This window comes from Natrix helvetica, assembly GCF_964273705.1.
Source record: "Natrix helvetica genome assembly, chromosome: Z".
Lineage (NCBI taxonomy): Eukaryota > Metazoa > Chordata > Lepidosauria > Squamata > Natricidae > Natrix > Natrix helvetica.
The window spans coordinates 140276944-140302909 of record NC_138554.1 but is presented as its reverse complement, the minus strand read 5'-3'; the positions used below and the strand labels follow the sequence as shown (position 1 = coordinate 140302909).

Here is a 25966-nt window from a genome sequence, read left to right as displayed (position 1 = left end):
AGACCAAGATGAGGTTCAATCAAGCTGAGCTGAACCAGATTTGCTTTCCTCCCCCCCCGCACTCCCCCCCCCCAAATATGCATGGAAAGCAGGGAGCTCTGCGGATGTGTGGATTTCACACAAGGACGTGGCTGGGAATCGGATGGGGCACCACCAGGATATCCCAGGGATGGAGGTTAGTGCGGGCAGTGGGAAGCAGGAAACCCACTGGCATTACCTGGCTAAGGATATGGGTGAGAAAAAAGACCAAGCTGGGATGGGGGACCAAGGGGAGATCCTCTCCAAAATCTACTTGGCTGGAAGAAGATGCAAAAAATGCACCTAGGAATCGGATGGGGGACCACCAGGAATTCCCAGAATAGAGGCTAGGAGGTGGATTCGAAAGCGGCCCCCGGAGGAAGGCAGGAGGAAAACAACCTGCTTGGCTGGGAAGGCAGATTCCCAGCTATAGGTAGGTCCTCGACTTACAACCACAATTGAACCCCACATTTCTGTTGCTAAGTGAGACATCTGTGGTGAGCTTTGTCCCATTTTATGAGTTTTCTTGCCACAGTCGTTAAGCGAATCACTGCATCTGTGAAGTTGGTTCCACGGCTGTTAAGTGAATCTGGCTTCTCCATTTATTTTTGGTGCCCGAAGGTGGCAAAAGGGAATAACATCACCCCGGGGACTCCGCCTCCGTCATCAATAGGAGTCACTTGTCAGGCGTCTGAACTTTGAGCGTGTGACCATGGGGATGCTGCAACGGTCGCAAGGGTGAAACACGATCCTAACTCCCTTTTTTCATGGCTGTCGCTTTGGTCACTAAATGAACTGTTGTAAGTCGAGGACTAGCTGTACACGGGCTGCATCTGGCCCGGGGTTTCCAATGCACCTGGCTCATCCAAAGCATATGGGGGCTGGGATGTGGGACCAAGAGGAGATCCTCACCCTGAGGTCTCTGGTTGGGAAGGCAGATCTCCAGCTCCTTAGGTTGCATTGGGCCACCAGGGCACGTGTGAAGCGGCATCCTCGGGACTGGGATGGGGGAAGGCAGAACTCAGACAGTCAAAACGGGGGGATGGAGCTGGGTTGCAGCGCGGGGGTCCCGGGTCTTCCAGGACACGTGCCCTTCTAAAGCACGTGTGAAGCAGCCTCCTGGGCGGCCGGGATGGGGGGGGGGGTCCCCAGCGGTTCAGGCTATCCGTCCGTGCAGAGCACCTGCGAATGGGGCTTGGAGGTGGGGGGCGGGTGGGAGGGGTCTGCGAAGGTCCCGGGACGGGGCGGGGCGGAGGGCGGGGCTGTACCTCTCGAGCCCTGCAGGGGGCGCCTCCCGGCGAGGATCCAGCACCGCCCGAGGCTTCCTGGCCGATCAGACGACGACGACGCCCGGCCTCGCAGCCCCCTCCCCAGCGCCGCCCCCGCTCCAGCGCCGCCCGCCCGCCCGCCATGGCGGAGTGGGCCCCCGCCCAGGTGAGACCCCCGCCCCACCCCCCCGGGCAGGGGTCTCCCCGCAGGCCCGGCAGCTGGACCCCGTCGGAGTGGGGGGGAGGGGGCATCGGGCTGCCCGGGGGGGAGGGGGCTTCGCGGAGGGAGGGGAAAGGACGGGGGGCTTCCTTAGCCCACCCCCCTCGGCCCCCCACCCCACCAGCCCTGCGGTCTGCCGTGTTGGAATAGGAGGGGGGGAGATGGGGAGGGAGGGGGAGGGGGATGCCGCTCCGGAGCAAGTTTTTGGGGAGGGGGCTGGAGGGGGAGGGGGTCCCTGCTCTCCCTCCTTCTGCTTGTCCCTGATTCTCCTTCTCCACCCCCCCCCCTTTATGGCACATCTCCCCTCCAACCCGGCCCCCTGGGGACCCCGTAGACCCCCCCCAAGAGATCCCAGTCCCCTCCCCCCTCACCTTTTGATCCCCTCCCTGGCTGCCCCCATTCCACGCGATCCCCTGGCTGTCCCCCGCCTCCCCCCCCCGCAGTGATCCAGGAGACCCCACCCTCTGCCCTCCAGTCCCACCCGATCCAGGAGATCCCTCCCCCCACGACTTCATCCCGTCCTGGAGTCCAGCGGATCCCCTGAGTAGCCCCCAGGGAGACCAGGAGATCACCCTCCCCTGGCTGCCCCACTCCAGGAGACCCCCTGACTACCCCTCGCCCCCAAGGGATCAGAAGCGATCCCCTCTCCCTGTCCTCTCCTGACTCCATCCCTCCCAGGAATCTAGGAGATTCCCTGACTTCCCCCCTCCCTGATCCCCAGGAGATCCCAGCCCCTTGATTCCCCACTCCAAGAGACCCCTTGTGGCCCTCTCCCTCAGGCGACCCCCCTCTTCCCCACTGCCTGAGGGGATCCTGGGCTTCTCCCTCGCCTGCCTCCTCCTTACCCCAAGGAGTCCAGGAGACCCCTGGCCGTCCTCTCAAAGGGATCAAGTAGATCCCCGTCCCCAGGATTGGCCCCTGCCCCAGGTGATTCAGGGGTTCTCACCCCCACCCCCAAGGGATCCAGGAGATTCCAGCGACCCCACGGTCATTCCCCAGGGCTCTAGGAGATTCCTTCCTCCATGATTGCCCCAACCCCAGGGAACCCAGTAGATCCCTCTCCTCCTCCTTTGAAACAGCACCCCCTGTTCCTGGCCAGCCCCCCACCCCTTGCCAGGCAGGCTCTGTAAGGGCCCCTCCCTTCCTCCTCCTCCTCCTCCTCCTCCTCCAAGGAAACCTGGTGACTCCCATCACAACAACCCTGCAGAGCAGGCCAGGCTCATAAGAACAGGCGAGAGAGAGAGAGAGAGAGAGAGAGAGAGAGAGAGAGAGAGAAACACACACACCTTTTGTCTTTCGGTCTGCCTCCTCTAATCTCCGGGCCTGGGGACTCCATTTCCCAGAATCCCCAGCCATCCTGCTTGCATTGACTGGGGAATTCTGGGAGTTGGAGTCCCCAGGCCTCCTGATCATCCACAGGGTGGCTGGTGAATTCCATATACAGGTAGTCCTCGATTTACGACCACAACGGAATCCCAAATTACCATCGCTAAGTGAGACAATTGTGTGAGTTTTGTCCCATTTTACGACCTTCGTGGCCACAGCTGTTGTGAATCCCTGCGGTTGTTAAGTTAGCTACTCGGTTACTCTTTAGTTACTTGGTTGTTAAGCGAATCTGGGCTTCCCCCTTGACTTCGCTGGTCCGAAGGTCGCAAAAAGGGGAGAATCATGTGGCCCACGCACACCGCGACTGTCATAAATGTGAGTTGGTTGCCAAGCGGGTGAATTTGGATCACGTGACTACAGGGGAGGCTGCAGATATCGTAAGTGCGAAAACTGGTCACATGTCACTTTTTTTTAGTGCCATTGCAACTTCCAACAGTCACTAAATGAATGGTTGTAAATCGAGGACCAGCTGTACAGTCCCTATGCTGCTATGTCTTTTGCAAACCCAATTTTAGCCGTTTTGTAGATGATATAATAGCTTTCCCTTTTATGAACAGAGCTGAAAAAGCCATGTGAGTTGTATAGAAGTGTGTTTTATTCCAGATATTACACCTCTTAATCCCATGCATATTCCCCCCTTTTAATAAATATATGGCTCCACTGTTTAACGCAGCTTTCTAGTCCTCATGAAACGCTGCAATTTGGTTCTGATCCGGTTGAAGTCTTGCTGTCTGAGCATTGGGCCGTGAGGGAGTAGCATGTGCTGAAACACAGATAGTCCTCGACCAAAATTGAGCCCAAAATTACGGTCGCTAAGCGAGACAGTTGTTAAGTGAGTTTTGTCCCCTTTGACCACTTTTCTTCCTGCCGTCGTGAAGTGAATCCCTGTAGTTCTTAACTTAGTGACACAGTTGTGGCTTTCCCCTTGGCTTTGCTCATCAGAAGGTCACTGCGACCGTCATAAATGTGAGTCAGCTGTGTGAATTTTGATGACATGACTGTGGGGAGACATCAACAGTAGTAAGTGTGAAAATGGGTCCTAAGACACTCTTTACAGTGCCGCTGTAACTCTGTGAAAGGAGTGTTGTAAGCTGAGGACTTCCTGCAATCAGCAATTGTCCCTTCGGTGGAAGGTTCCTTGGTGAAGGTCACTCAACTTCTTCTTCCCATCTTCTCGTCTTCCTTCTTGGTCTTCTCCAGCTCCAGGAATGGAATGTGGAAGCTCAACATCTGATGCCCCTCCAGCCTCCTCTGGTCCCCGAGCTGAGCCACATGCGAGAAGCGCAACTGCACACCGCCGAGGCCTCCCTCTGGAGCGTGGTGGCCACCGTCCAAGCCATGGAGAGGAAGATCGACCTGTTGGCCACCCGGCTGCTCAGCTTGGAAGGCCGATCCGGGACGGCTGAGAAGAAACTCTTGGATTGTGAGAAGACGGCTATGGAGTTCGGCAACCAGCTGGAGAACAAGTGGGCTGTTTTGGGCACCCTCATCCAAGAATATGGCCTCCTGCAGAGAAGGCTGGAGAACATGGAGAACCTTCTCAAGAATCGCAATTTCTGGGTCCTCAGGCTGCCCCCGGGATCCAAGGGAGAGATCCCCAAGGTCAAGGGTCCTCTTAAGAGGAATGGGGAGCGGGTCTTGAGTGGGAGAAGGAGCCCTGGGAAGGGAAGAACCGTGGGTGATGGCTTCTCCTGAAGGAACCACAATGGCGGCCTAGATCTGGGCATCTTCTTCCCTGTGGTGGTTTCCAGACGTTGCGTTGAGACCAGAACTTCCATAATTGTGTCTCAGATGGATGCGATGGGAATTGTCTCCCCCCAAAACATCTGGAGACTTACGGGCTCAGGCCCTTCAATTTGTTGATGGGACACAAACCCTGATTTGGTGGCCTCCAAGTGGGAAGAGACCCATCCTTCCCTCTCAAACCTAAAATCAACCTACCTCACAAGGTGGTTATGTTGGGAGAGATATTTTTTTTTTCAAAATGAAAGATCCAAAATTAGGAAAGGAAATTTAAAAAAAAAAAGTGTCTTCTATTCTTCTATTTCCAAATTGTGACAGGATTTACAACTGAATTCACATTTGGTAATTTTTAAATAAGAAGAATCACCTTAAAAAAGGGGCTTAGAAAAATTAAAACTACAAACTAGGAAGAAAAGAAAAAAAAATCATATTTTTTTTCTACTTTATCGTTCAACACTGGATTTCCGATGAATTTACTTTTAGCAAATCTTTTAGGGGCAAAACAATCATCTTAAAAAGAGCAAAAAAATAATAATTTTAAAAAGAAACTTTAAAAATTAAAATGTAAGCTAAAAAAAAAAAAAGGACTAAAACTTATGTTTTTCTCCTTATCAGTTGGATTGGCAACTAATTTCACTTTTGGTATTTATTTTTTTTTTAGCAAGGAAACCATCTTTAATTTTAAAAAAAAGGACTTAGAAAAATTAAAAATAGATTTTAAAAAATTAAAACAGAATTTAAAAAATGTAAATTAAAATTTTAAAAAAACTTTGGAAGGACGTCTCGTTTTTCTTTCAATTTTTTTTGTCAAGTTTTTCAGGGAAGAACCAGAGCAGTGGCCATTCGGAAATGTGACTTCGTGATGGGGAAGGTGCAACAAATTCGGGGTCTGGGTGCGAAAGTCGCCTTTTGCCCTTGTTTTTATTTTAATTTTATTTGCAGATGCCGGTTACGTTTGTGGACATTGCGGTTTATTTCTCCGCTGAAGAGTGGAAGAATTTGGCTGATTGGCAGAAAGACCTGTACAACAACCTTCTGAAGGAGAACTACGAATCCTTGCTAGCACTCGGTATAACCAGGTTAATCGGCAGCCTGCCGGTCTTTTATTTGTCTTTACAGCTAGTCCTCGACTTACAACGTCCATTGTTAAACATTGCAGTTCGATTATGTCGTTTTTGCCCACGGTTGTTAAGTGAATCACTACCATCGTTAAGTGAAGCACACGGCCATTAAGTGAATTTGGCTGCCCTTATTCGATTTTAAGGTCGGAAGGTCGCAAATGATGATCGTGTGACTCTGTTGTAAATGGGAGCACGTTGCCAAATGCCTAAATGGCAATTGGTGACTCTAAGAATGCTGCGACAGTCGTAAGTACGAGGACCAGTTCTAAGTCATTTTTTTTCACCCCAGCACCATTGAAAGATCAACTGGATACTTAAATGAATGGTTGTAAATCAAGGACTACCTGAAGGTGTACTTTGGGAATTTTTGCCATATTCCAGCTAGTCCTCGACTTACAACCGTTCATTTAGTGACCATCTGAAGTTACGGCACCAAAAAACGGGGATTTTTCACTTGTTTTTCTCACTTGTGGCATATCCCAAGAGTCATACAGTTCGCCGTTGACTCATATTTACGGCGGTTTCTGTGACCTCAGGGTCACGTGTTCCTCTTTTGTGAACTTCTGACAAGCAAAGTCACCGGGGAAGTAAGATTTGCTAAACGACTGTGTGATTACTTCAGTAACTGCAAGGGTTCACTTAACGACCGTGGCCAGAAAGGCCGTAAAATGGGGCAAAACTCCCTTAACAACTGTCTTACTTAGTGAGAGAAAGTTTGTGCTCTGTCATGCTCGTAAGTCGGGGACTGAACAACAGTGTTAAAACAGGTCGTAAATGGGGTGAAACTCCCTTAGCACCCGTCTCACTTATCAGCGGGAGCTTTGGGCTCCGTCGTGGTCGTACGTCGAGGATTGCCTGTATTGCTGGACCGGTGGGTTTTTCGGGTCGCAATGCCGACCCCCGTGAGGTAGGGAAAGCCAGTGGGGGGAGCTGAGATCCCTTTTCAGGCAGCCTTTTTGATCGACTCCCCCGTTCCCAGGTGCCAACACCACCAACATCGCCAAACCTGAGGTGCACCCCAGGGCCGAGCGGGTGGCGCCTGAACCCAGCGTCCCGGAGCCGAGTGCGAAGGAGCGCGATGTGATCCCTGAGCCTTGCACAGGTGGGGGTGGGGAGGGTATCTGGGGTGGGGGAGGTGGTCTCTTGTTTGGAAAGGGTCTCCTGAGGTTGAGCAGGGGGTTGGACTAGAAGACCTCCGAGGTCCTTTCCAGCTCTGTTCTGATTCTAAATTGTGAGATTTGGGTCTCACAGGCGCTCCCGCGCAAGACAAACACCCCCCCCCCCCACACACACACAGTTTGCTGGAGATGAGATTCCCATGCCTTTAGTCAAAAGCAAAATTTTTGTTTTGTCTTCCTTCCTTCTGTGCCGGTCCCTCCTTTTTCTCTGATTCTGCTTTTATCTCTCTTCTTCTTCTTATCTTCCTCTCTTTGTTCTGGTTTATCTTTGCCTCCCTCCCTCCCTCCCTTTCCACCTGGCCTCATTCCTTTTTTTTCCTTTTTTTCCTTCTTCCCTTTTTCCCTCCCTCCTTCATTCTTTCATGCATTACTCCTTCCCCCACTCTCCCTCCCTCCTCCCCCTTCCCCTCCTTTCTCCCTGTCTCCTTTATTCTTTCACGCCTTAACTCTTTCCTCCCTCCCTCCCTCCTTCCCTCCCTCCATCCTTTATTCTTTCATGCCTTACTGTCCTCCCTCCCTCCCTCCCTCCCTTCTTTCCTTCCTTCCTTCCTTCTTTCCTTCCTTCCTTCCTTCCTTCCTTCCTTCTTTCCTTCTTTACTTCCTTCTTTCCTTCCTTCCTTCCTTCTTTACTTCCTTCTTTCTTTCCTTCCTTCCTTCCTTCCTTCCTTCCTTCCTTCCTTCCTTCCCAAGACCCAAGACCCTTATACATGCGAAAGTGTCCAATCCTGCCCCACCTCTTCCAACCAACCATCGAATAAAACAACAATTGCTTCATGAAGCTCCCTCTGCCCACATTCAGCCTTGTGCCATTCCCCAAAGGCCCTCCTGCACCTACCCACTCTAGCTCCACCATCGCTGGAAGGACGCCCACCCCCTCCCAGTCTGCCTTCTCCCCCCCAACGGGGTGCATTTCTGAGCCAAGGAGGAGGAGGGTTTGGGGCTGGCTGGTGCCCTCCGCCCCGTGGTGGGTGATGGTGGTGGCTCCCAGGCTGTGTTTCCAAGTTGCGCCCCGTCTCTCTTCCCCTTCTCTCCCTCGAACCCAGGACCCTTGGCCTCCACGCCGGATATCCTGACACGCATCAAGCAGGAGGGGGCATTCAGCGGAGGAGGCCCCTTCTCCGAGGACAGAGGCCTGGTGGCGGATCCTTGCGCAGGTGATGGGCGAGGGAGGGGGCTGATATTTGGGGGCAAAAGGGGTGTGTGTGTGTCACAGATTCTGATCCTCCCGCACAAGGGGGTCGAAGAATGGCAGAGTCTTAATAGCACTGATGCTTTTATTTATATTTTCAATTTACGACAGCCTGACCCATTGAATGTCCTGGCTGGTTGGAGAGAACAGCATGGATAGAATTAACCATGGCTTGTTTGGGTGGCTTAAACCCATTACGTGACCCAGCCTGTTGGTTTAGTGCAGTGGGGTTCAAGCTCGGCCCCTTTAAGAGGGGAGGACTTCAACTCCCAGAATCCCCCAGCTGGGATGATTTAAGAAGGGAGGAATTCCATTCCCAGACCCCCCCCCCCCAGTGTCCATGCTTTCAGAGGGGTGAACTCCATCAAGAGTTGGAGTCCCCCTCTCTTCAAGGGTGCTGGCTGGGGAATTCTGGGAGTTGGAGTGTCTCTTCAAGGGTGCTGGCTGGGGAATTCTGGGAGTTGGAGTCCACCCCTCTTAAAGCTGCCAAGGGAGAGGATTGCTCAGTTTACCTGTGTGAATTGAATGCAGAAGGCCAATGGCTCCGTGTGCAAACATGGGCGATTCTGACACCTCTGGGTAGGTGGTCCTACTTGGGGTGGGCTTGGGGCTGGTGTGTTTCTCTGGGCTTTGTCCCCTTCTGCCTTTTTGGGGAGCAGGGGGCAGGACCCCAGAAATCCTTTGTGTGAATCCAGCATCCCCTCTGTTCTCCTGCAGGTGCCCAGGGGATCATGTCCACCCATGACTTCTTATCCTGGATTAAACAAGAAGAGAGTTCTTGCGTCCGACATCAGTGGGACCCGTCGGAAAGGGAGACCCTTCCTGTGCATGGGGGCCCGGGTAAGTCCCATACCGACTCGCCCCGTCACTGGGGTGCTGTAAGTCCTTGACTTAACACTGCAATTGAGCCCAAAATTCCCGTTGCTAAAATCACAGACTCACAATCCGTTAAGGGGAGTTTCGCCCTGTTTTATGACCTTCCTTGCCCCTGTTGTTCAGTGAATCACTGCCGCCGTTAAGTTAGGAACAGAATCTTTAAGTGATTCCAGCTTCTGCCTCGACTTTTCTGGTCAGAAGGTCTCAAAAGGCGATCGCGTGACCCCACGGACATCATGTATTCACAAATTATGAATACAAGTTGATGGCCGAGCGTCTGAATTTTGATCCTGTAACTCACAGGGGCCATATCGTAATTATGAAAAATGGCCTTTAGTCGCTTTTTTTCAGGGCCAAATGTTCACTAAACAAACTGTTATAAGTCGAGGATTACCCATTATTCAAAAAAATGAGAGAGGAATGAATGCTGAAATTGACAGATTTTGCTGAAATTGACCGGAGGGAAAAAACAACAACCTTACAATGAGCCTCGACTTAACGCCCACATTGGGGATGACAATTTCTGTCATTAAGCAAGGCAGGGGTCCAGTGACTCGTGCTGGACATTGCTATTTTTGACCACAGTGGTTAGGCAAAGCACTCAGTCATTAAATGAATTGTGCGGTCATTAAGAGAAGCCGGCTTTCGCCTTTGACTTGGCTTGTGGGGAGCCATCTGGGAAGATCCCGAATGGGGACCACGTGATTCACTATTGTACAGGTTGCAGCGTGCCCTAATTTTGATCATGTTGGCCATAAGGATGCCGGGATAGTCATAAGTTTGAGGACCGGTTATAAGCCACTATTTTTTTCCAGTGCTGTTGGAATTTTGAAGAGTTGTTAAATGAGTGATTGTAAAGAGTTTCTGGTTGCTTAAGATCCTCTTTGGCCAGAGAAAACAGATCCTATACTTAGGACAGGGGTGTCCAAACTTGGGAACTTTAAGACTTGTGGACTTCAACTCCCAGAATTCCCCAACCAGCATGGCTGGCTGGGGAATTCTGGGAGTTGAAGTCCACAAGTCTTAAAGTTCCCAAGTTTGGACACCCCTTAGGAGATCTGCCTTAAGGTAATCTTGTTGACTCCCTTTTTGAAATGGAGACATGCAGCTTGTATTGTGTCCTCAGCTTACGTCCACTTCTTCAAAGTACGGGAAAAAAGCCCAGTCCTCATGCTTACGGCTAGCACACCACCTCACCATCACACAATCACAATCTGGGCATCCTTACAACCTGTCACTACGATCTATTGTTGTGTGATCACAATTTGTGACTTTTGGGATAGTTTGCCACAAAAAAAACGCCTGTTTGGAAGAACGAGATTGTGTTTTAACAATCGGGGTATTCGTTGAATGGCCGTAGTAATAACGGTCGTAAAATCAGGTCTGACTTGACTTTACCACCACAATAATGTATGATGGACATTTTGATGTCAGTGGCGGTAGTAAGTCAAGGAATACTTACAAAGTATTTGGTGTTTTCCAACCTTAGTTAGGTACAGATTTTGATTCCCAGAATTCCTGAGCTACTACTAAAGTTAGTTACTAGCGGACTCGTAACTGGCTGACCAACCGCACTCAACGTGTAGTCCTCAATGGAACTGCATCTACATGGAGGGAGGTATGCAGTGGAGTACCCCAAGGCTCTGTTTTGGGCCCAGGACTCTTCAACATCTTCATCAATGATTTGGATGAGGGAATAAATGGGGAACTCATCAAATTTGCAGATGACACCAAGCTGGCAGGAATAGCCAACACTCCAGAAGACAGGCTTAAGATACAGAAGGGTCTTGACAAACTTGAACATTGGGCACTGTCTAATAAAATGAAATTCAGTGGTGAAAAGAGTAAGGTTCTACATTTGGGCAAGAAAAACGAAATGCACAGGTACAGTATAGGTCAGCGATGGCGAACCTTTTTTGGCTCGCATGCCACAAGTGGGAGCGCGGGGGGGTCGTGTGCGGGCATGCCGCACCCATAATGCAACGCGCAATCTCCCAGGGCGCATTCGCACACAACGCGCCCCCCCCCCCCCATTTTTACATGCTTTTTTCGCCCTCCCCAGGCTCCAGAGGCTTTATAGGACTTCCGGGTTGCTCGGAGGGTTGTTTTAAGCACTCCGAAGGCGTCAGGGAAGCCTCTGGACGGTCCCTGAAGCCTTCGGAGGGCCTCCGGAGGGGCGGGGGAGGCTCTTTTCGCCCTCCCCAGGCTCCTATAAAACCTCTGGAGCCTGGGGAAGGCGAAAAATAGCTTTTAAAAAGGTGAACTCAGCTGGCCAGCACGCACATGCGCGCTGGCCAGCTGACAAGGCAGCGCCTCGCGTGCCCTGACAAATGGCTCCGCGTGCCACAGATTTGCCATCACGGGTATAGGTGATACCTTCCTCAACAATAGTAACTCTGAAAGGGATCTTAGAGTCCTAGTAGATATTTAAATATGAACCAGCAGTGGGCAGCAGCTGCTAAAAAAACCAACACAGTCCTAGGCTGCATCAACAGAGGGATAGAATCAAGATGTTAAGTGTTAATACCACTTTACAAGGCCTTGTTAAGGCCACACTTGGAATACTGCATCCAGTTTTGGTCACCATGATGTAAAAAAGATGTGGAGACTCTGGAAAGAGTGCAGAGAAGAGCAACAAAGAGGATTAGGGGACTGGAGGCTAAAACATATGAAGAACGGTTGCAGGAACTGGGTATGTCTAGCTTAAGAGAAAGAAGGACTAGGGGAGACATGATAGCATTGTTCCAATATCTCAGGGGCTGCCACAAAGAAGAGGGAGTCAAACTATTCTCCAAGGCACCTGAGGGCAGAACAAGAAGCAATGGGTGGAAACTAATCAAGGAGAGAAACAACTTAGAACAGAGGAGAGATTTCCTGACAGAACAATTACCGTATTTTTCGCCCTATAAGACGCACTTTTTTACTCCAAAAAAGAGGGTGAAAATCTGGTTGCATCTTATAGGCCGAATGTACCTGGGCAGTGGTGGGTTTCTGCTGGTTGGTCAATGAACCTGGAAGCCCCGCCCCTGTAACTCACTCGCAAGTCCATGGCGTTTTTTTTTGCATCGGGGCTCGTCCTTCTTTTTAAGCAGGCAGCTATCAGAGAGAAGGCAGCGCTTGTGCAGCCGAATGGGAATCCTCCCATTGAAAACAGCGCTGAGTGGGGTGGGGAATCCTCCAGTTCCTCCTCTCAGCGATATTTTGCTAAGGGAGGCTTCTCAAAATGGGAGGCCCCCATCTCTTTGCACCCTTCAATCCGTCTCTCTCTCCCTCTGACGTCCCCCAATGGCTCAGCGTGAAAAACTGGGAAAGAGGAAAAGGAGGAGGAAGGAAAGGGGGGAGAGAAACGGGGGGGGGGGAGGAAGAGAGAGAATCTCTCCCTTAAAGATCGCCTGCTTAAAGATCCTGCTTAAAAAGAAGCCTCGTCCTTCTTTTTAAGCAGGCAGCTATCAGAGAGAAAAAGGCAGCGAGGCTTCTTTTTAAGCAGGATCTTTAAGCAGGCGATCTTTAAGGGAGAGATTCTCTCTCTTCCTCCCCCCCCCCCCGTTTCTCTCCCCCCTTTCCTTCCTCCTCCTTTTCCTCTTTCCCAGTTTTTCACGCTGAGCCATTGGGGGACGTCAGAGGGAGAGAGAGACGGATTGAAGGGTGCAAAGAGATGGGGGCCTCCCATTTTGAGAAGCCTCCCTTAGCAAAATATCGCTGAGAGGAGGAACTGGAGGATTCCCCACCCCACTCAGCGCTGTTTTCAATGGGAGGATTCCCCACCTCACTTTTTCCTTCCCAAAAGATCCCTGAGAGGGGGAAAGGGAGGATTCCCCACCCCACTGTGGCTCGGAGCCCATCTGCGGGGGGGGGGATCCCCCTCGCGTTCCTCATCTTCCCGGATGGTAAGGGGACAGAAAAGGTTGTTCTCCAGTTGGGACGGAGAGAGGGACAGACAGACAGAGACACACAGAGAGAGAGAGACACACACACACACACACACACACACACACACAGAGTGAGTGAGTGATTGAGTGAGTGACAGACAGACAGACAGACAGACAGACACAAACACGTACACACAGGGTGACAGACAGAGAGGAAGGGAGGAGAGAGAAACACAGAGAGAGAGAGGGAGGGAGGGAGGGAGAGTGAGAGACAGACAGACACACACATACAGAGTGACAGATGGAGGAGGGAGGAGAGAGAGAGACAGAGATACAGAGACAGACAGACAGACACACAGAAAGAATGACAGAGAGAGACAGAGAGGGGGGAGGGAGAGAGAGACAAAGAGCTACAGAGAGAGAGAGAGAGAGAGACAGACAGACACACAGAGAAACAGAAAGAGAGAGAAAGAGAAAGAAAGGTAGAAAGAATGAAAAACGAAAAGAAAAAAAAAGAAAGTGGGAGAGAGAGATGAAAGAAACAAACAAAGAAAGAAAACTTATGACCACAATTGAGCCCAAAATTGAGTGGCAATTGAGCCCAAAAATCTTTTTTTTCTAGATTTTCCTCCTTTAAAATTGGGTGCGTCTTATATTCCGGAGCGTCTTATAGGGCGAAAAATACGGTAATCAGTGGAACAGAAGTTGCCTCCAGAAGTTGTGAATGCCCCAACACTGGAAGTCTTTAAGAAGATGTTGGATAGCCATCTGTCTGAAACGGTATAGGGTTTCCTGCCTAGGCAGGGGGCTGGACTAGAAGACCTCCAAGGTCCCTTCCACCTCTGTGATTCTAATTCTAAAATTAATCTGATGCATTGAGAGAACCACTTAAAATAAGAAATTATTTTTGGGGAGAAAAAACAATTAAAGTTTTGTCCACCAGTTCTTCAGATTGCTTGTATTTATCCCATGGGGGCTACTAACCGAGAGCGCCGATTTTTTCTGGGACTCAAAACACTGAATTTCCCCAGCCAGAATTGTTGACATCCTGCCAGTGCCAGATGCAAAAACCCGACCTTCTTCCCAGGTCACAATCACTTTTACACCCGCCTCTTCTTCTGAAAACAAAAGAAAAGGAACTAAGCACCAAGAAAGAAGAAAAATCAGCAAATTTCTGATATTTTATCTGACACTCAGCCTTACAAGGCCGAAGAGCCGAAAAACAAACTTAAATTTACAAAACATCTTTGGAAACATTGGAACACAGCACCTGATTCCAATTAATCACAATTTAAGCCATAATAAAATTGAGATAGTCAGGAAAATATTAGATTGTGAAGAAATGGATAACTTGACATTGAAATTTAAACAGGAAGCAGATGTAGAATATTATCAAGCATGGATTTTATTTTACCAAGGGTTAGAAAAAAGGGGTGAAAATCAAGAATGTAAATTTATACTGTTAAGCAAATTAAATACTCAGACAACATGATGTTTATTAATCACTAAGAAATGTACTTGAATGGAAAATCAATTTTAAAAAAATTCAGATGCCTTGGAGAATAGTTTGAGTCCCTCTTCTTTTTGGAAACCCCTGAGATATTGGAAGACTGCTATCCTGTCTCCCCTGGTCCTTCTTTTCATTAAACTAAACATATTCCCAGTTCCTGCAACCGTTCTTCATCTGTTTTAGTCTCCAATCCCCTAATCCTCTTGGTTGCTCTTCTCTGCACTCTTTCTAGAGTCTCAGCATCTTTTCTACATCGTGGCGACCAAAACTGGATGCAGTATTCCAAGTGTGGCTCACCAAGGCTTTGTAAAGTGGTATTAGCACTTCACATGATCTTGATTCTATGCCTCTGTTGATGCAGCCTAGAACTGTGTTGGCTGGCTCCTATTTAAATGAAGATTTGTCTGGCATGATCTGTTTTTGACAAACCTATGTTGGCTTTTGGTTATTACTAGTCTTTGATTTACGGTTACAATTGAGAGTTGAATTTCTTTTGCGAAGCAAGACTGCTAAATTAGTGGTCCTCAATTTTACCACCTATTTTGCGACTGTTGTTGAGTGAGTCACTGTGGTCATTAAGTGAATCACTTGGTCTTTAAGCAAATTCGGCTCCCCCCCTTGATTTGGTTGGTTGGACACTGGCTAGCAAGTTCTTTTTTTTTTTTTTTTTTTCAAGAAGTTTTATTGGTTTTTTTAAAAACATTTATGCGGAAAAGGGTAAGTGGAATAGTTACAAATTTTGGCAGTTGCAAGTATGGCAGACGCCCCCTCCCTCCAGACTCCTAGGTTACATCAAAATATCAAACCTTATTACATAGTCATAAAAAAAATCAGCATATTAATTCTAGAAAAAATACTTTTCAATCAGTTTATATAATTATAATATATAGTCTAGTTGTAAATTCATTAATACTTTCGGTGGCTAGCAAGTTCTTGAATGGGGATCATATGACCCCAGGATGCTACATACAGGTTAGTCCTTGAGTGACGACTGGAATTAGCCCAAAATTTATGTTGCTAAGTGAGACATTTGTTAAGTCTCATCAATGATCTAATTCTGGAGGGGGAGTCGGACCTCGCAGGAATAACTGAGACCTGGTTGGGCCACGAGGGAGGTGTACCCCTCGTGGAAATGTGCCCACCAGGTTATCGAGCATTTCCCCAGCCAAGGGCCCAGGGTAGGGGCGGTGGGGTAGCAGTGATTATCCGGGAAGACCTAGAGCCGAGAGAGTTCACTGTGCCGCAGACATCCGGGTGTGAGTCCCTTGTCGTGAGATGGGGCCCAGGGAGGCAGTTGGGCCTGCTGATAGTATACCTGGCTCCTCGCTATACATCAGCGGCCCTGCCTGAACTCCTCGAGCTGATCGCATCGGTGGCGGTTGAGACCCCCAAACTTTTAGTGATGGGGGATTTCAACCTCCCGTCGATGGGAGAAGCGTCTGAGGGGGTTCGGGAGTTCATGGCTTCCATGACAGCCATGGACCTGACCCAATTAATTCAGGGCCCTACCCACGAAGGGGGCCACACGTTGGACCTTGTTTTTGTCTCTGGCCAGTGGACGAGTGATCTAGGAATAGGGGATTTAACTATCACTCCCCTGTCATGGTCAGATCACTCACTTCTCCGACTTGACTTCCCTGGTGCTACCCCCCGCTGCGGGGAGGCGGAACCGGAAGGCATTAGATGGTTCCGCCCCAAGCGCCTGATGGAACCAGATAAGTTCCAGACGGAGCTTGGGCCACCTTCTGTAGACCTGACCCGCCCCCAGGTGGAGGACCTGGTAGCCGCATGGAATAGTGCGACTGCCGGGGCCCTAGACCGAGTGGTGCCTTTGCGGCCTCTCCTGCGGCAACGAACCACCCTGGCCCCTTGGTTTACCGAGGAGCTAAGGGTGATGAAACGCCACAAGAGATGCCTAGAGAGTCGTTGGAGATCCTCCCGCTCCAAATCTGACCGAGCACAGGCACGAACCTACTTAAGGACGTACCTTGTGGCATTAAGAGCAGCCAAACGTCAACATTGTGCCGCTCTTATTGCGTCCGCAGATAACCGCCCTGCTGCCCTGTTCCGGGTGACCCGCTCCCTCCTGTTTCAGAGGCCGCGGGAAGCCCCTCTACAGGGCAGAGCAGAGGAATTTGAGAAATATCTGCAGGACAAAGTCGCTCAGATCCGGAGGGGATGGGTCCCTTTCAGTGGTCCAGTGGAGGCGCCCGAGGCGAGTCTTGAGAGACCATTCTGGGAGGAGTTTGACTCGGTTGCCATCGAGGATTTGGACAGGTTACGTGGACGTCTGCGACCTACCACATGTTTATTGGACCCGTGTCCCTCCTGGCTTGTACTGGCATCCTGGGAGGTTACACGCGACTGGCTCCTGGGCCTAGTGAACGCTTCGTTGGGTGAGGGGTCTCTGCCGGCCGCCTTGAAAGAGGCGGTTGTGAGACCCCTACTCAAGAAGCCTTCCCTGGACCCAATGGAGCTAGCTAATTACCGTCCAGTCTCCAACCTTCCCTTCTTAGCGAAGGTTGTAGAGAGTGTGGTGGCCCAACAGTTTCCACGTCACCTGGAGGAGAATGACTATCTAGACCCGCGCCAGTCCGGCTTCCGACCCGGGCACAGCACGGAGACGGCCTTGGTCGCGTTGGTTGATGATCTCTGGAGGGCCAGAGATAGGGGTTGTTCCTCTATCCTGGTCCTATTAGATCTCTCGGCGGCTTTCGATACCATCGACCATGGTATCCTGTTGCACCGGCTAGAGGGGTTGCGAGTCAGGGGCACCGTCTTGCGGTGGTTCGGCTCCTACCTCTCCGGTCGGACGCAACGTGTGTTGGCAGGGGAGCAGAGATCGACCCTGAGCCCCCTCACTTGTGGGGTGCCACAGGGGTCGGTCCTCTCGCCACTCCCGTTCAACACATACATGAAACCGCTGGGCGAGATCATCCGTGGTTTTGGGGTGGGATATCATCTGTATGCTGATGACACTCAGCTGTACATCTCCACCCCGAACCACCCCAACGAGGCCGTCGAACTGATGTCCCGGTGCTTGGAAGCCGTACGGGTCTGGATGGATGACAACCGACTCAAACTCAACCCCTCCAAGACGGAGTGGCTGTGGCTTCCGGCCCCCCGGTTCAACCAGTTGCTTCCATCTCTGGCCATCGGGGGCGAGCAACTGGCCCCCATGGAACGGGCGCGCAATTTGGGCGTCCTCCTGGATGCCCGGCTGTCCATGGATGACCATGTAACAGCCGTGGCAAGGGGGGCGTCCCACCAGGTCCGCCTGGTGCGCCAATTGCGCCCCTTATTGGACCGGGATGCCTTACGCACAGTCACCCATGCGCTGGTGACGTCTCGCCTGGACTACTGCAATGCTCTCTACATGGGGCTTCCCTTGAGATGCACTCGGAGACTGCAGTTGGTCCAGAATGCGGCCACATGGGTGATTATGGGGAGGACTAGGTACTCCCATGCAACACCTTTCCTGCGCGAGCTGCACTGGCTTCCTGTGGTCTATCGGGTGCGTTTCAAGGTTTTGATTACGATCTTTAAAGCGCTCCATGGCACAGGACCTAGTTATTTGCGGGATCGCATCCTGCCCCATACATCCCTACGACCAATCCGCTCACACAGAGAGGGACTTCTCCGGGTGCTGTCCGCTAAACAGTGTCGGGGGGCGACACCCAGGAGCAGGGCCTTCTCTGTGATGGGCCCAGCCCTGTGGAATGACCTCCCCCTTGATATCAGGATTACTTCCGATCTCCGCTCCTTCCGTGTAAAGCTCAAGACTCACCTTTTTCAATTATCTGGCCTGGCTCAACCGTAGTTTATCCTATTCCTCCTGACAGTCCTTTTTAAATTGTATTATTACTATGGGGTTTTTTAATGGCTAATTTTTATTATTATTAATGTGATGTATATTTAATTACTACCTCCTCCGTGTATGTATATGTATGTATATGTGTGTATCTGTATGTTTATATGTATGTATGTATGTTATTGTACGCCGCCCCGAGTCCCTTGCGGAGAGGGAGTGGCTAACAAATTAAATTATTATTATTATTATTATTATTATTATTATTATTATTATTATTATTATTATTATTATTATTATTATTGAGTTTTGCTCCGTTTCACAATCCTTCTTGCCGCCGTTGTTCTGAAAAAAGCTGAATCCTCACACTATCGTACCCGCCACATGATCACAATCCGGGCACATTTACGACCTGTTGCAATGATCTAACAGCATTATATGGTCACAATTCATGACCCTTTTTTTTTTTAATAGTTTGCTGCAAAAACCCCACCCGTTTTGAAAGAATGAGATTGTGTTTAGGACTGTGGTGTTTGCTTAACGGCCATAATAAAAAATTTTCTTAAAATCAAGTCTGATTTGACTCTCCAACCGCAGTGACGTGTGATGGAAATTTTGACCTCTGTTTTGGTTGTAAGACAAAGATTCTTTATAATGCAAATGTTTCTCAAACTTGGCCATTTTATAGACTTTGCTTCCCAGAATCCCCTGCTCATTACACCTGATAGGGGAACTCTGGGAGTTGAAGTCTGCACGTCTTACAGTAACTGAGTTTGGGAAGCAGGTTCTACGTTCCTCCTTTCTACTGGATTATAATGGTAGAGGTAGTCCTTGACTTACAACCGTTCATTTAGAGACTTCAAATTTACAGCAGCATTGAAAAAATGACCTGTGACTGTTTTCCACACTTACGACCATTGCAGCCATCTCCATGACCATGTGATCAAAATTCGGATGCTTGGCAACTGTTTCATACTTACGACCATTGCAGTGTCCAGGGGTCACGTGATCTCCTTTTGCAGCCTTCTGACAAGCAAAATCAATGAGGAAGCCAGATTCACTTAACAACCCTGTTACTAATTTATCAACTGCGGTGATTCACTTAATGACTCTGGCAATAAATGTTGTAAAATGAGGCAGAATTCACTTAACAAATGTCTCACTTAGCAACAGAAATTTTGGGCTCCGATTTGGTCATAGGTTGAGGATTACCAGTACTTTGGTACACAACTAATTGAAATTCATTGGATTTGGTACACAATGCATTTTGACATGAAAATTTTTAGAATAGAATAGAATAACAGAGTTGGAAGGGACCTTGGAGATCTTCTACTCCTGCTTAAGCAGGAAACCTTATTTATACCATTTCAGACAAATGGCTATCCAACATCTTCTTAAAGACTTCCAGTGTTGGGGCATTCACAACTTCTAGAGGCAACTTCTGTCCCGCTGATTCATTGTTCTAACTGTCAGGAAATTTCTCCTCAGTTCTAAGTTGCTTCTCTCCTTGATTAGTTTCCACCCATTGCTTCTTGTTCTACCCTCAGGTGCCTTAGAGAATAGCTTAACTCCCTCTTCTTTGGGGCAACCCCTGAGATATTGGAAGACTGCTATCATGTCTCCCCTAGTCCTTCTTTTCATTAAACTAGACATCCCCAGTTCCTGCAACCGTTCTTCATATGTTTTAGTCTCCAGTCCCCTAATCCTCTTTCTTGCTCTTCTCTGCACTCTTTCTAGAGTCTCCACATCTTTTTTACATCGTGGTGACCAAAACTGGATGCAATATTCCAAGTGTGGCCTTATAAAGTGTTATTAATTCTGGTATTAATTCTATCCCTCTATTAATGCAGCCTAAAACTGTGTTGGCTTTTTTGGCAGCTGCTGCACACGGCTGGCTCATCTTTAAATGGTTGCCCACTAGGACTCCAAGATCCCTCTCACAGTTACTACTGTTGAGGAAGGTACCACCTATACTGTACCTGTGCATTTCGTTTTTCTTGCCTAAATGTAGAACCTTACTCTTTTCACCATTGAATTTCATTTTATTAGACAGTGCCCAATGTTCAAGTTTGTCAAGACCCTTCTGTATCTTAAGCCTGTCTTCTGGAGTGTTGGCTATTCCTGCCAGCTTGGTGTCATCTGCAAATTTGATGAGTTCCCCATTTATTCCCTCATCCAAATCATTGATGAAGATGTTGAAGAGTCCTGGGCCTAAAACAGAGCCTTGGGGTCCTCCACTGCATACTTCCCTCCATGTAGATGCAGTTCCATTGAGGACTACACGTTGAGTGTGGTTGGTCAGCCAGTTACGAATCTATCTGGTGGTGATGCTGTCTAACCCTCATTCTTCTAGTTTATCTAGTAGTAGGTTATGGTCTACCTTATCAAATGCCTTACTGAAGTCCAAGTAAATTATATGGACAATATTCCTCTGGTCCCCTAATTTTGTCACTTTGTCAAAGAATGCAATGAGATTAGTCTGGCATGATTTTTTTTTGACAAACTCGTTGGCTTTTGGCTATTACAATACAATAATACTATAGTAGAGTTGGAAGGGACCTTGGAGGTCTTCTAGTCCAACCCCCTGCCTAGGCAGGAAACCCTGCACCGTTCCAGACAAATGGCTATCCAACATCTTCTTAAAGACTTCCAGTGTTTGGGAATTCACAACTTCTGGAGGCAACTTCTGTTCCACTGATTAATTGTTCTAACTGTCAGGAAGTTTCTCCTCAGTTCTAAGTTGCTTCTCTCCTTGATTAGTTTCCAGCCATTGCTTCTTGTCCTGCATTCAAGTGCCTTGGAAAATAGTTTGACTCCCTCTTCTTTGTGGCAACCCCTGAGATATTGGAACGCTGCTATCATGTCTCCCCTAGTCCTTCTTTTCATTAAACTAGACATACCCAGTTCCTGCAACCGTTCTTCATATGTTTTAGTCTCCAGTCCCCTAATCATCTTTGTTGCTCTTCTCTTCACTCTTTCTAGAGTTTCCACATCTTTTCTACATCATGGTGACCAAAACTGAATGCCGTATTCCAAGTGTGGCCTTACCAAGGGATTGTAAAGTGGTATTAACACTTCACGTGATCTTGATTCTATCCCTCTATTTACTATTTACTCTATTACTTTGCTTCTAGGTGCTCGGTGATTCATTGCTTGATTATCATCTCCAGAAGCTTTCCTGGTATTGAGGTCAGGCTGATAGGTCTATAGTTTCCTGGATCTATTTTTTTTACCCTTTTTGAAGATGGGAACCACATCAGCTCTTTTCCAGTCCTCTGGTAGTTCCCCGGTGTTCCAGGATCTCTGAAAGATATAATTCAGTGGTTCTGAGATCTCGTCTGCCAGTTCCTTCAGAACCCTGGGGTGTAATCCATCCAGTGATTTGAACTCGTCTAGGGTAGACAGGTGTTCACTTACCATTTTCTTCCCTATTTTAACTTGTGTTCCTAATCTGTTTTTCGTGGTGCTGTTTTTGGTAGGTTGGACTGTTTTTCCCTTTGTGTAAAGACAGATGCATAAAACAAGTTAAGTAGTTCTGCTTTCTCCCCATTGCTTGTCATCTTCTTGCCATTTTCTTCCAGCAATGGACCAATGGTTTCCTTGACTTTTTTTGAAAGAAGCTTTTTTTGTTATTTTTTACTTTTGTCGCAAGCCTTTCTTCATTGTAAGCCTTAGCTTTTGTCCCAGGGCTCATCGTGTCAACTAATGGAGAGAATGGAATGGGACCTTGGAGGTCTTCTAGTCCAGCCCTCTGCTCAAACAGGAGAACCTATACGATCTCAGACAAGTGACCGTCCAGTTTCTTCTTAAAAACTTTCAGTGAAGCACACACGATTTCTGGAGGCAACTTCTATTCCATTGGTTAATTGTTCTCACTGTTAGGAAGTTTCTACTTAATTCCACGTTGCTTCTCTCCTTGATCTCAGTTTCTAACCATTATTTCTTGTCGTGCCCTCTGGTCAGTGGTGAGTTGCAGGCGGTACGCCCTGGTACCGTTCCAGTATGGTACTCCGGAGGGCCCTCCCGCCTGCCCGAGTTCCTTACCTGTATTTGAGCTCTTCGTCGCTTCCCCGCACGGAGCGTACGGCACCTGTGTGAGCCTCCGCCGAGTAGCTTGAGCGTCGCAGTGATGTGCAGAGGTAAGGACGCGTGCTCATGCGTGCATGTGGGAGATGCTGGGCCCCGTTGTACCGTACTGGTTGCAACGGGATCTGGAACCCACCACTGCCTCTGATGCTCTGGAGAAAAATTTGACCCCCCTCTGGTGCAGTCCCTCAAATACTGGAAGACTGCTATCATGTCACCCCGAATTCTTCTTTTCTTTAGACTAGACAGATCCAAAACCTGCAGCCGTTCTTCCTATGGTTTAGCCTCCGGGCCTTTGATCCTCTTAGTTGCTCTTCTCTGAACTTTTTCCAAAGTCTCAAGATCTTTTTTGTAGTATGGGGACAAAAATTGGTTGCAGTATTCCAGGTGTGGCCTTACTGGGGTTTTGTAAAGCGGCACTAATACTTCATACTTGATTCTATGCCTCTGTATATACAACCCAGGATTAATTTTGTGGGCTGCTGCTGCACATTGCTGGCTCATATTCAAATGATCATCCACTAGGGTTCCCAAGTTCCCTCTCACAATTACTGTTTTTGAGTCAGGCCTTGCCTAATCTGTACTTATGCATTTGGTTTTTCCTGCCTAAATGCAAAGCTTTGCTTTTCTCCACATTAAAATCCATTTTGTTGGATAGGGCCCATTGTTCAAGTTTGTCAAGATCTTTTTGGATCCTGAGTTTATATATATATAAAAGTAGGCATCTTCAGGAACTTTAAAATCCCAAAAGCAAAGCTTTATTATCATTTCGGCACTTGAAGAAAAGCAAAAACTCTAAATTTTCCCCCTTAAGCCCTGTGTAGTTAAAGATGAACTTCATCCCCTCCTCCCATGGAACAAGTCACATTGTCAAATTGGGAATCATCCTTTTTTTTTTTGATAACCATGCACATCTTGGCAGATACCTACAGAAGTGTCCTTGGTTCCCACGGTTTGTAGCTTCCACATTCCATCTCACCCTTCCCCCCAGTTCTTTGGCAAGTTGAAAAGGCTAAAACATATGAAGGACAGTTACAGGAACTGGTAATGGCTAGTCTAGTGAAGGCCCAGGGGAGATATGATATCAGTGTTCCAATATTTGAGGGTCTGTAATAGAGAGGAGGAGGTCAATCTGTTTTCCAAAACACCCGAAGGCCAGACAAGGAGAGATTCAACCTAGAAATAAGGAGAAATTTTCTGGCAGTGAGAACAAGCAACAGAATGGAACAGAAATTGCCTCTGGAAGTTGTGGGAGCTTCATCACTGAAAGCTTTCAAGAAGAGACTGGATTGCAATCTGTCAGAAATGGTGTAGGGTCTCCTGCTTGGACGGGAGTGTTGGACTAGATGACCAAAAGATCCCTTCCAACTCTGTGAATCTGATTTAGGAATAATAGTCACAGGAAGCTTAAGTGTTTTTCAATCTTGACACATCTTTTGTTTGGTACTCAGCAAACAAGCTTGAATTTGTCGGCTACCGTGCAATTCTCTCCACTATTCCTTATGGGAATTTTTTTTTTGGTACTCATGTGCCTTCCTGAACCAATTAACGTTGCGTATTGAGGTACCACTGTAAATTATTTTAGTTTTCTTTCGCTTTCTATTCCAGCTGGAGACGCAATGACCATCAAAGCCGAGCAGCCACGCCTGTGCCCGGAAGAGTCGGCGAGACCTCGGGAGATGCTCTTCCAGGGAGAATCTCCTGCAGCAGCCGTTCTCGCTGTTCCTCCAGCAGCAGAAGGCTATGAGGCTCCTCGTGGGCCGCCCGTCAGCCCCACCAAATGTAGACCGGGTAAATCTCTGGAGTTAGACAGTGAGCTGCAAAGCATCCTGGGCCCTCCGCAGGGCTCGGCTGAAAGGCCCCACGGCTGCAGTGAGTGCGGCAAGATGTTTGGGGTAAAAAAGAGTCTCAAAGTCCACCAGCGCAGCCACCATGGCCAAGCCCGGCCGTACGAGTGTGCCGAGTGCCGCAAGAGCTTCAATTGCCACTCGGGCTTGGTGCGGCATCAGATGACCCACCGGGGCGAGCGCCCTTACAAGTGCGCTGAGTGCGGCAAGTGTTACAGCCGCAAGGAGCACCTGCAGAACCACCAGCGGCTGCACACGGGTGAGCGCCCCTTCCAGTGTCCCATCTGTGGGAAACGGTTCATCCGGAAGCAGAATCTGCTCAAGCACCAGCGCATTCACACGGGCGAACGCCCCTACCAATGCGCAGAGTGCGGGCGCAGCTTCCGCTACAAGGAGTCGCTCAAGGACCATCTGAGGACCCACAGCAGCGAGGCCTCGGCCCAGCGACTCCTTCCTGGGTTGGGGGGTGACGGTCTCCCTTAGCACCTCACAGCAGCGGGAAAGAGCTCAGTCTCTCAGCCCGTCCAATCGAACCACCCACCCCCACCTCCCAGCACTCCCTCTGCAGCCCCCAGTCCCATGCCTTAATTCCACCTGATGTGGAAAAACAGCTGGACAGATGGGCTGTCCAAGTCTGACTCCTTTTCAGCTGAGGAAGCTAATGGTGAAGAATCATGCCCACCCCTAGTACAGAAGGATCCTGGCCCTTTGGGGGAATTTAGAATGTGGGGAAGAGGACAGATGGGTCTGAAAAGTTTTCTGACCCCCAATTCCCTCCTTCCTTCCCTCCTCAGTACTGGCGCGCCTGCATGGTACGTGCTCGTGTGCAGGATGCTATTTCTTGCACGTAAGACACTAAACAACAAGCGGTCTCATTTTGCTGGATGCTCAAGGACATCATCGTGTGTCTTTCGGGCTTCTGTTGGATGCCACCGGCTGCACAGTTATACTTTTCCCATCCGTTTCTGACAAAGTGACTCAAAACGTATAGCGGCAGAATCACGTTCCAGATGGATCCTTTGCTTTTAAAAAAATAATGTTTTTCCAGATGTACGGATGGAACCATTTATGCGGAAACCCTTACGTTGTGTAGCTCGCATTCCGTGGGACTTCTTGTTCAAGCCACCAGTTGTTCCCTTTCTCTTTCTTTTCCTCTTCACTTCCTTTTCTGGTTCCCAGTTTTATTGCGAGTGCGGGAAAAACTTTTGAATTTTTGAAAGAAATCTTGTGGGTCTGACCTGCAGCAACCATATTAATTTGTTCTCCCTGGGCTCTCTCCTCTGCTGCTTTTAGGATTTTAAAACTCCCTTTTATCTCATAAAATGTGGGCCGCCTCGTTTTGTTTTTTAACGAACAATATATTAATTACCCACACAGAGAGACATTCTGTTCAGGATGTAGTTTTGTATTGAAGGTGCATTGCAAATAAAGACAAATTACCAAAAAAAAGAGAGAATCACTTGCATTTTTTTGTTCATTCACTTCAGGGATGTTTACAGATAGAAATTGGCACCAAGACTGGGAAATAATGCAGTTACTGGTAGTCCTAGACTTACGGCAGTTCATTTAGTGACCGCTCAAAGTTACAATAGCACTGGAAAAAGTGACTTACAACCATTTTGGAGAGGTCTTAACCATTGTAGCATCCCCATGGTCATGTGATCAAAATTCAGGTGCTTGGCAACTGACTCATATTTATGACCGTTGCAGTGTCCCAGAGTCACATGATCCGCTTTTGTGATCTTCTGACAAGAAAAGTCAATGGGGAAGCCAGATTCGCTTAACATCTGTGTGACTCACTTAATAATTGCAGTGCTTCACTTAACAACCCTGGCAAGAAAGATCGT

At 48.7% G+C, this 25966-nt stretch overlaps 1 protein-coding gene across 2 annotated transcripts; it reads left to right on the top strand.

Moving 5' to 3' along the window:
* The first annotated feature begins 1311 nt into the window (after positions 1-1311).
* LOC309382008 (zinc finger protein 398-like) lies at positions 1312-25554 on the top strand. 2 transcript variants are annotated; one of them, XM_081933440.1, is made up of 8 exons: positions 1312-1452; positions 4093-4494; positions 5578-5704; positions 6736-6858; positions 7978-8088; positions 8841-8963; positions 23881-24378; positions 24914-25554. In XM_081933440.1, the coding sequence occupies exons 1-8, from the start codon at positions 1429-1431 to the stop codon at positions 24976-24978; spliced, it is 1473 nt and encodes a 490-aa protein (XP_081789566.1). In that variant the 5' UTR covers positions 1312-1428; the 3' UTR covers positions 24979-25554. The 2 variants fall into 2 exon arrangements, with proteins under 2 accessions (XP_081789566.1, XP_081789565.1); XM_081933439.1 differs by having other exon boundaries at positions 23881-25554.
* The last annotated feature ends 412 nt before the right edge of the window (positions 25555-25966 follow it).

Bases quoted from the DNA above. Each gene is read 5' to 3' on its own strand.
- LOC309382008 (XM_081933439.1), top strand. From the start codon at position 1,429: ATGGCGGAGTGGGCCCCCGCCCAG. The intron at 1,453-4,092 runs GTGAGACCCCCG...GGTCTTCTCCAG, and splicing joins CGGAGTGGGCCCCCGCCCAG to CTCCAGGAATGGAATGTGGA. The intron at 8,089-8,840 runs GTGATGGGCGAG...GTTCTCCTGCAG, and splicing joins GGTGGCGGATCCTTGCGCAG to GTGCCCAGGGGATCATGTCC.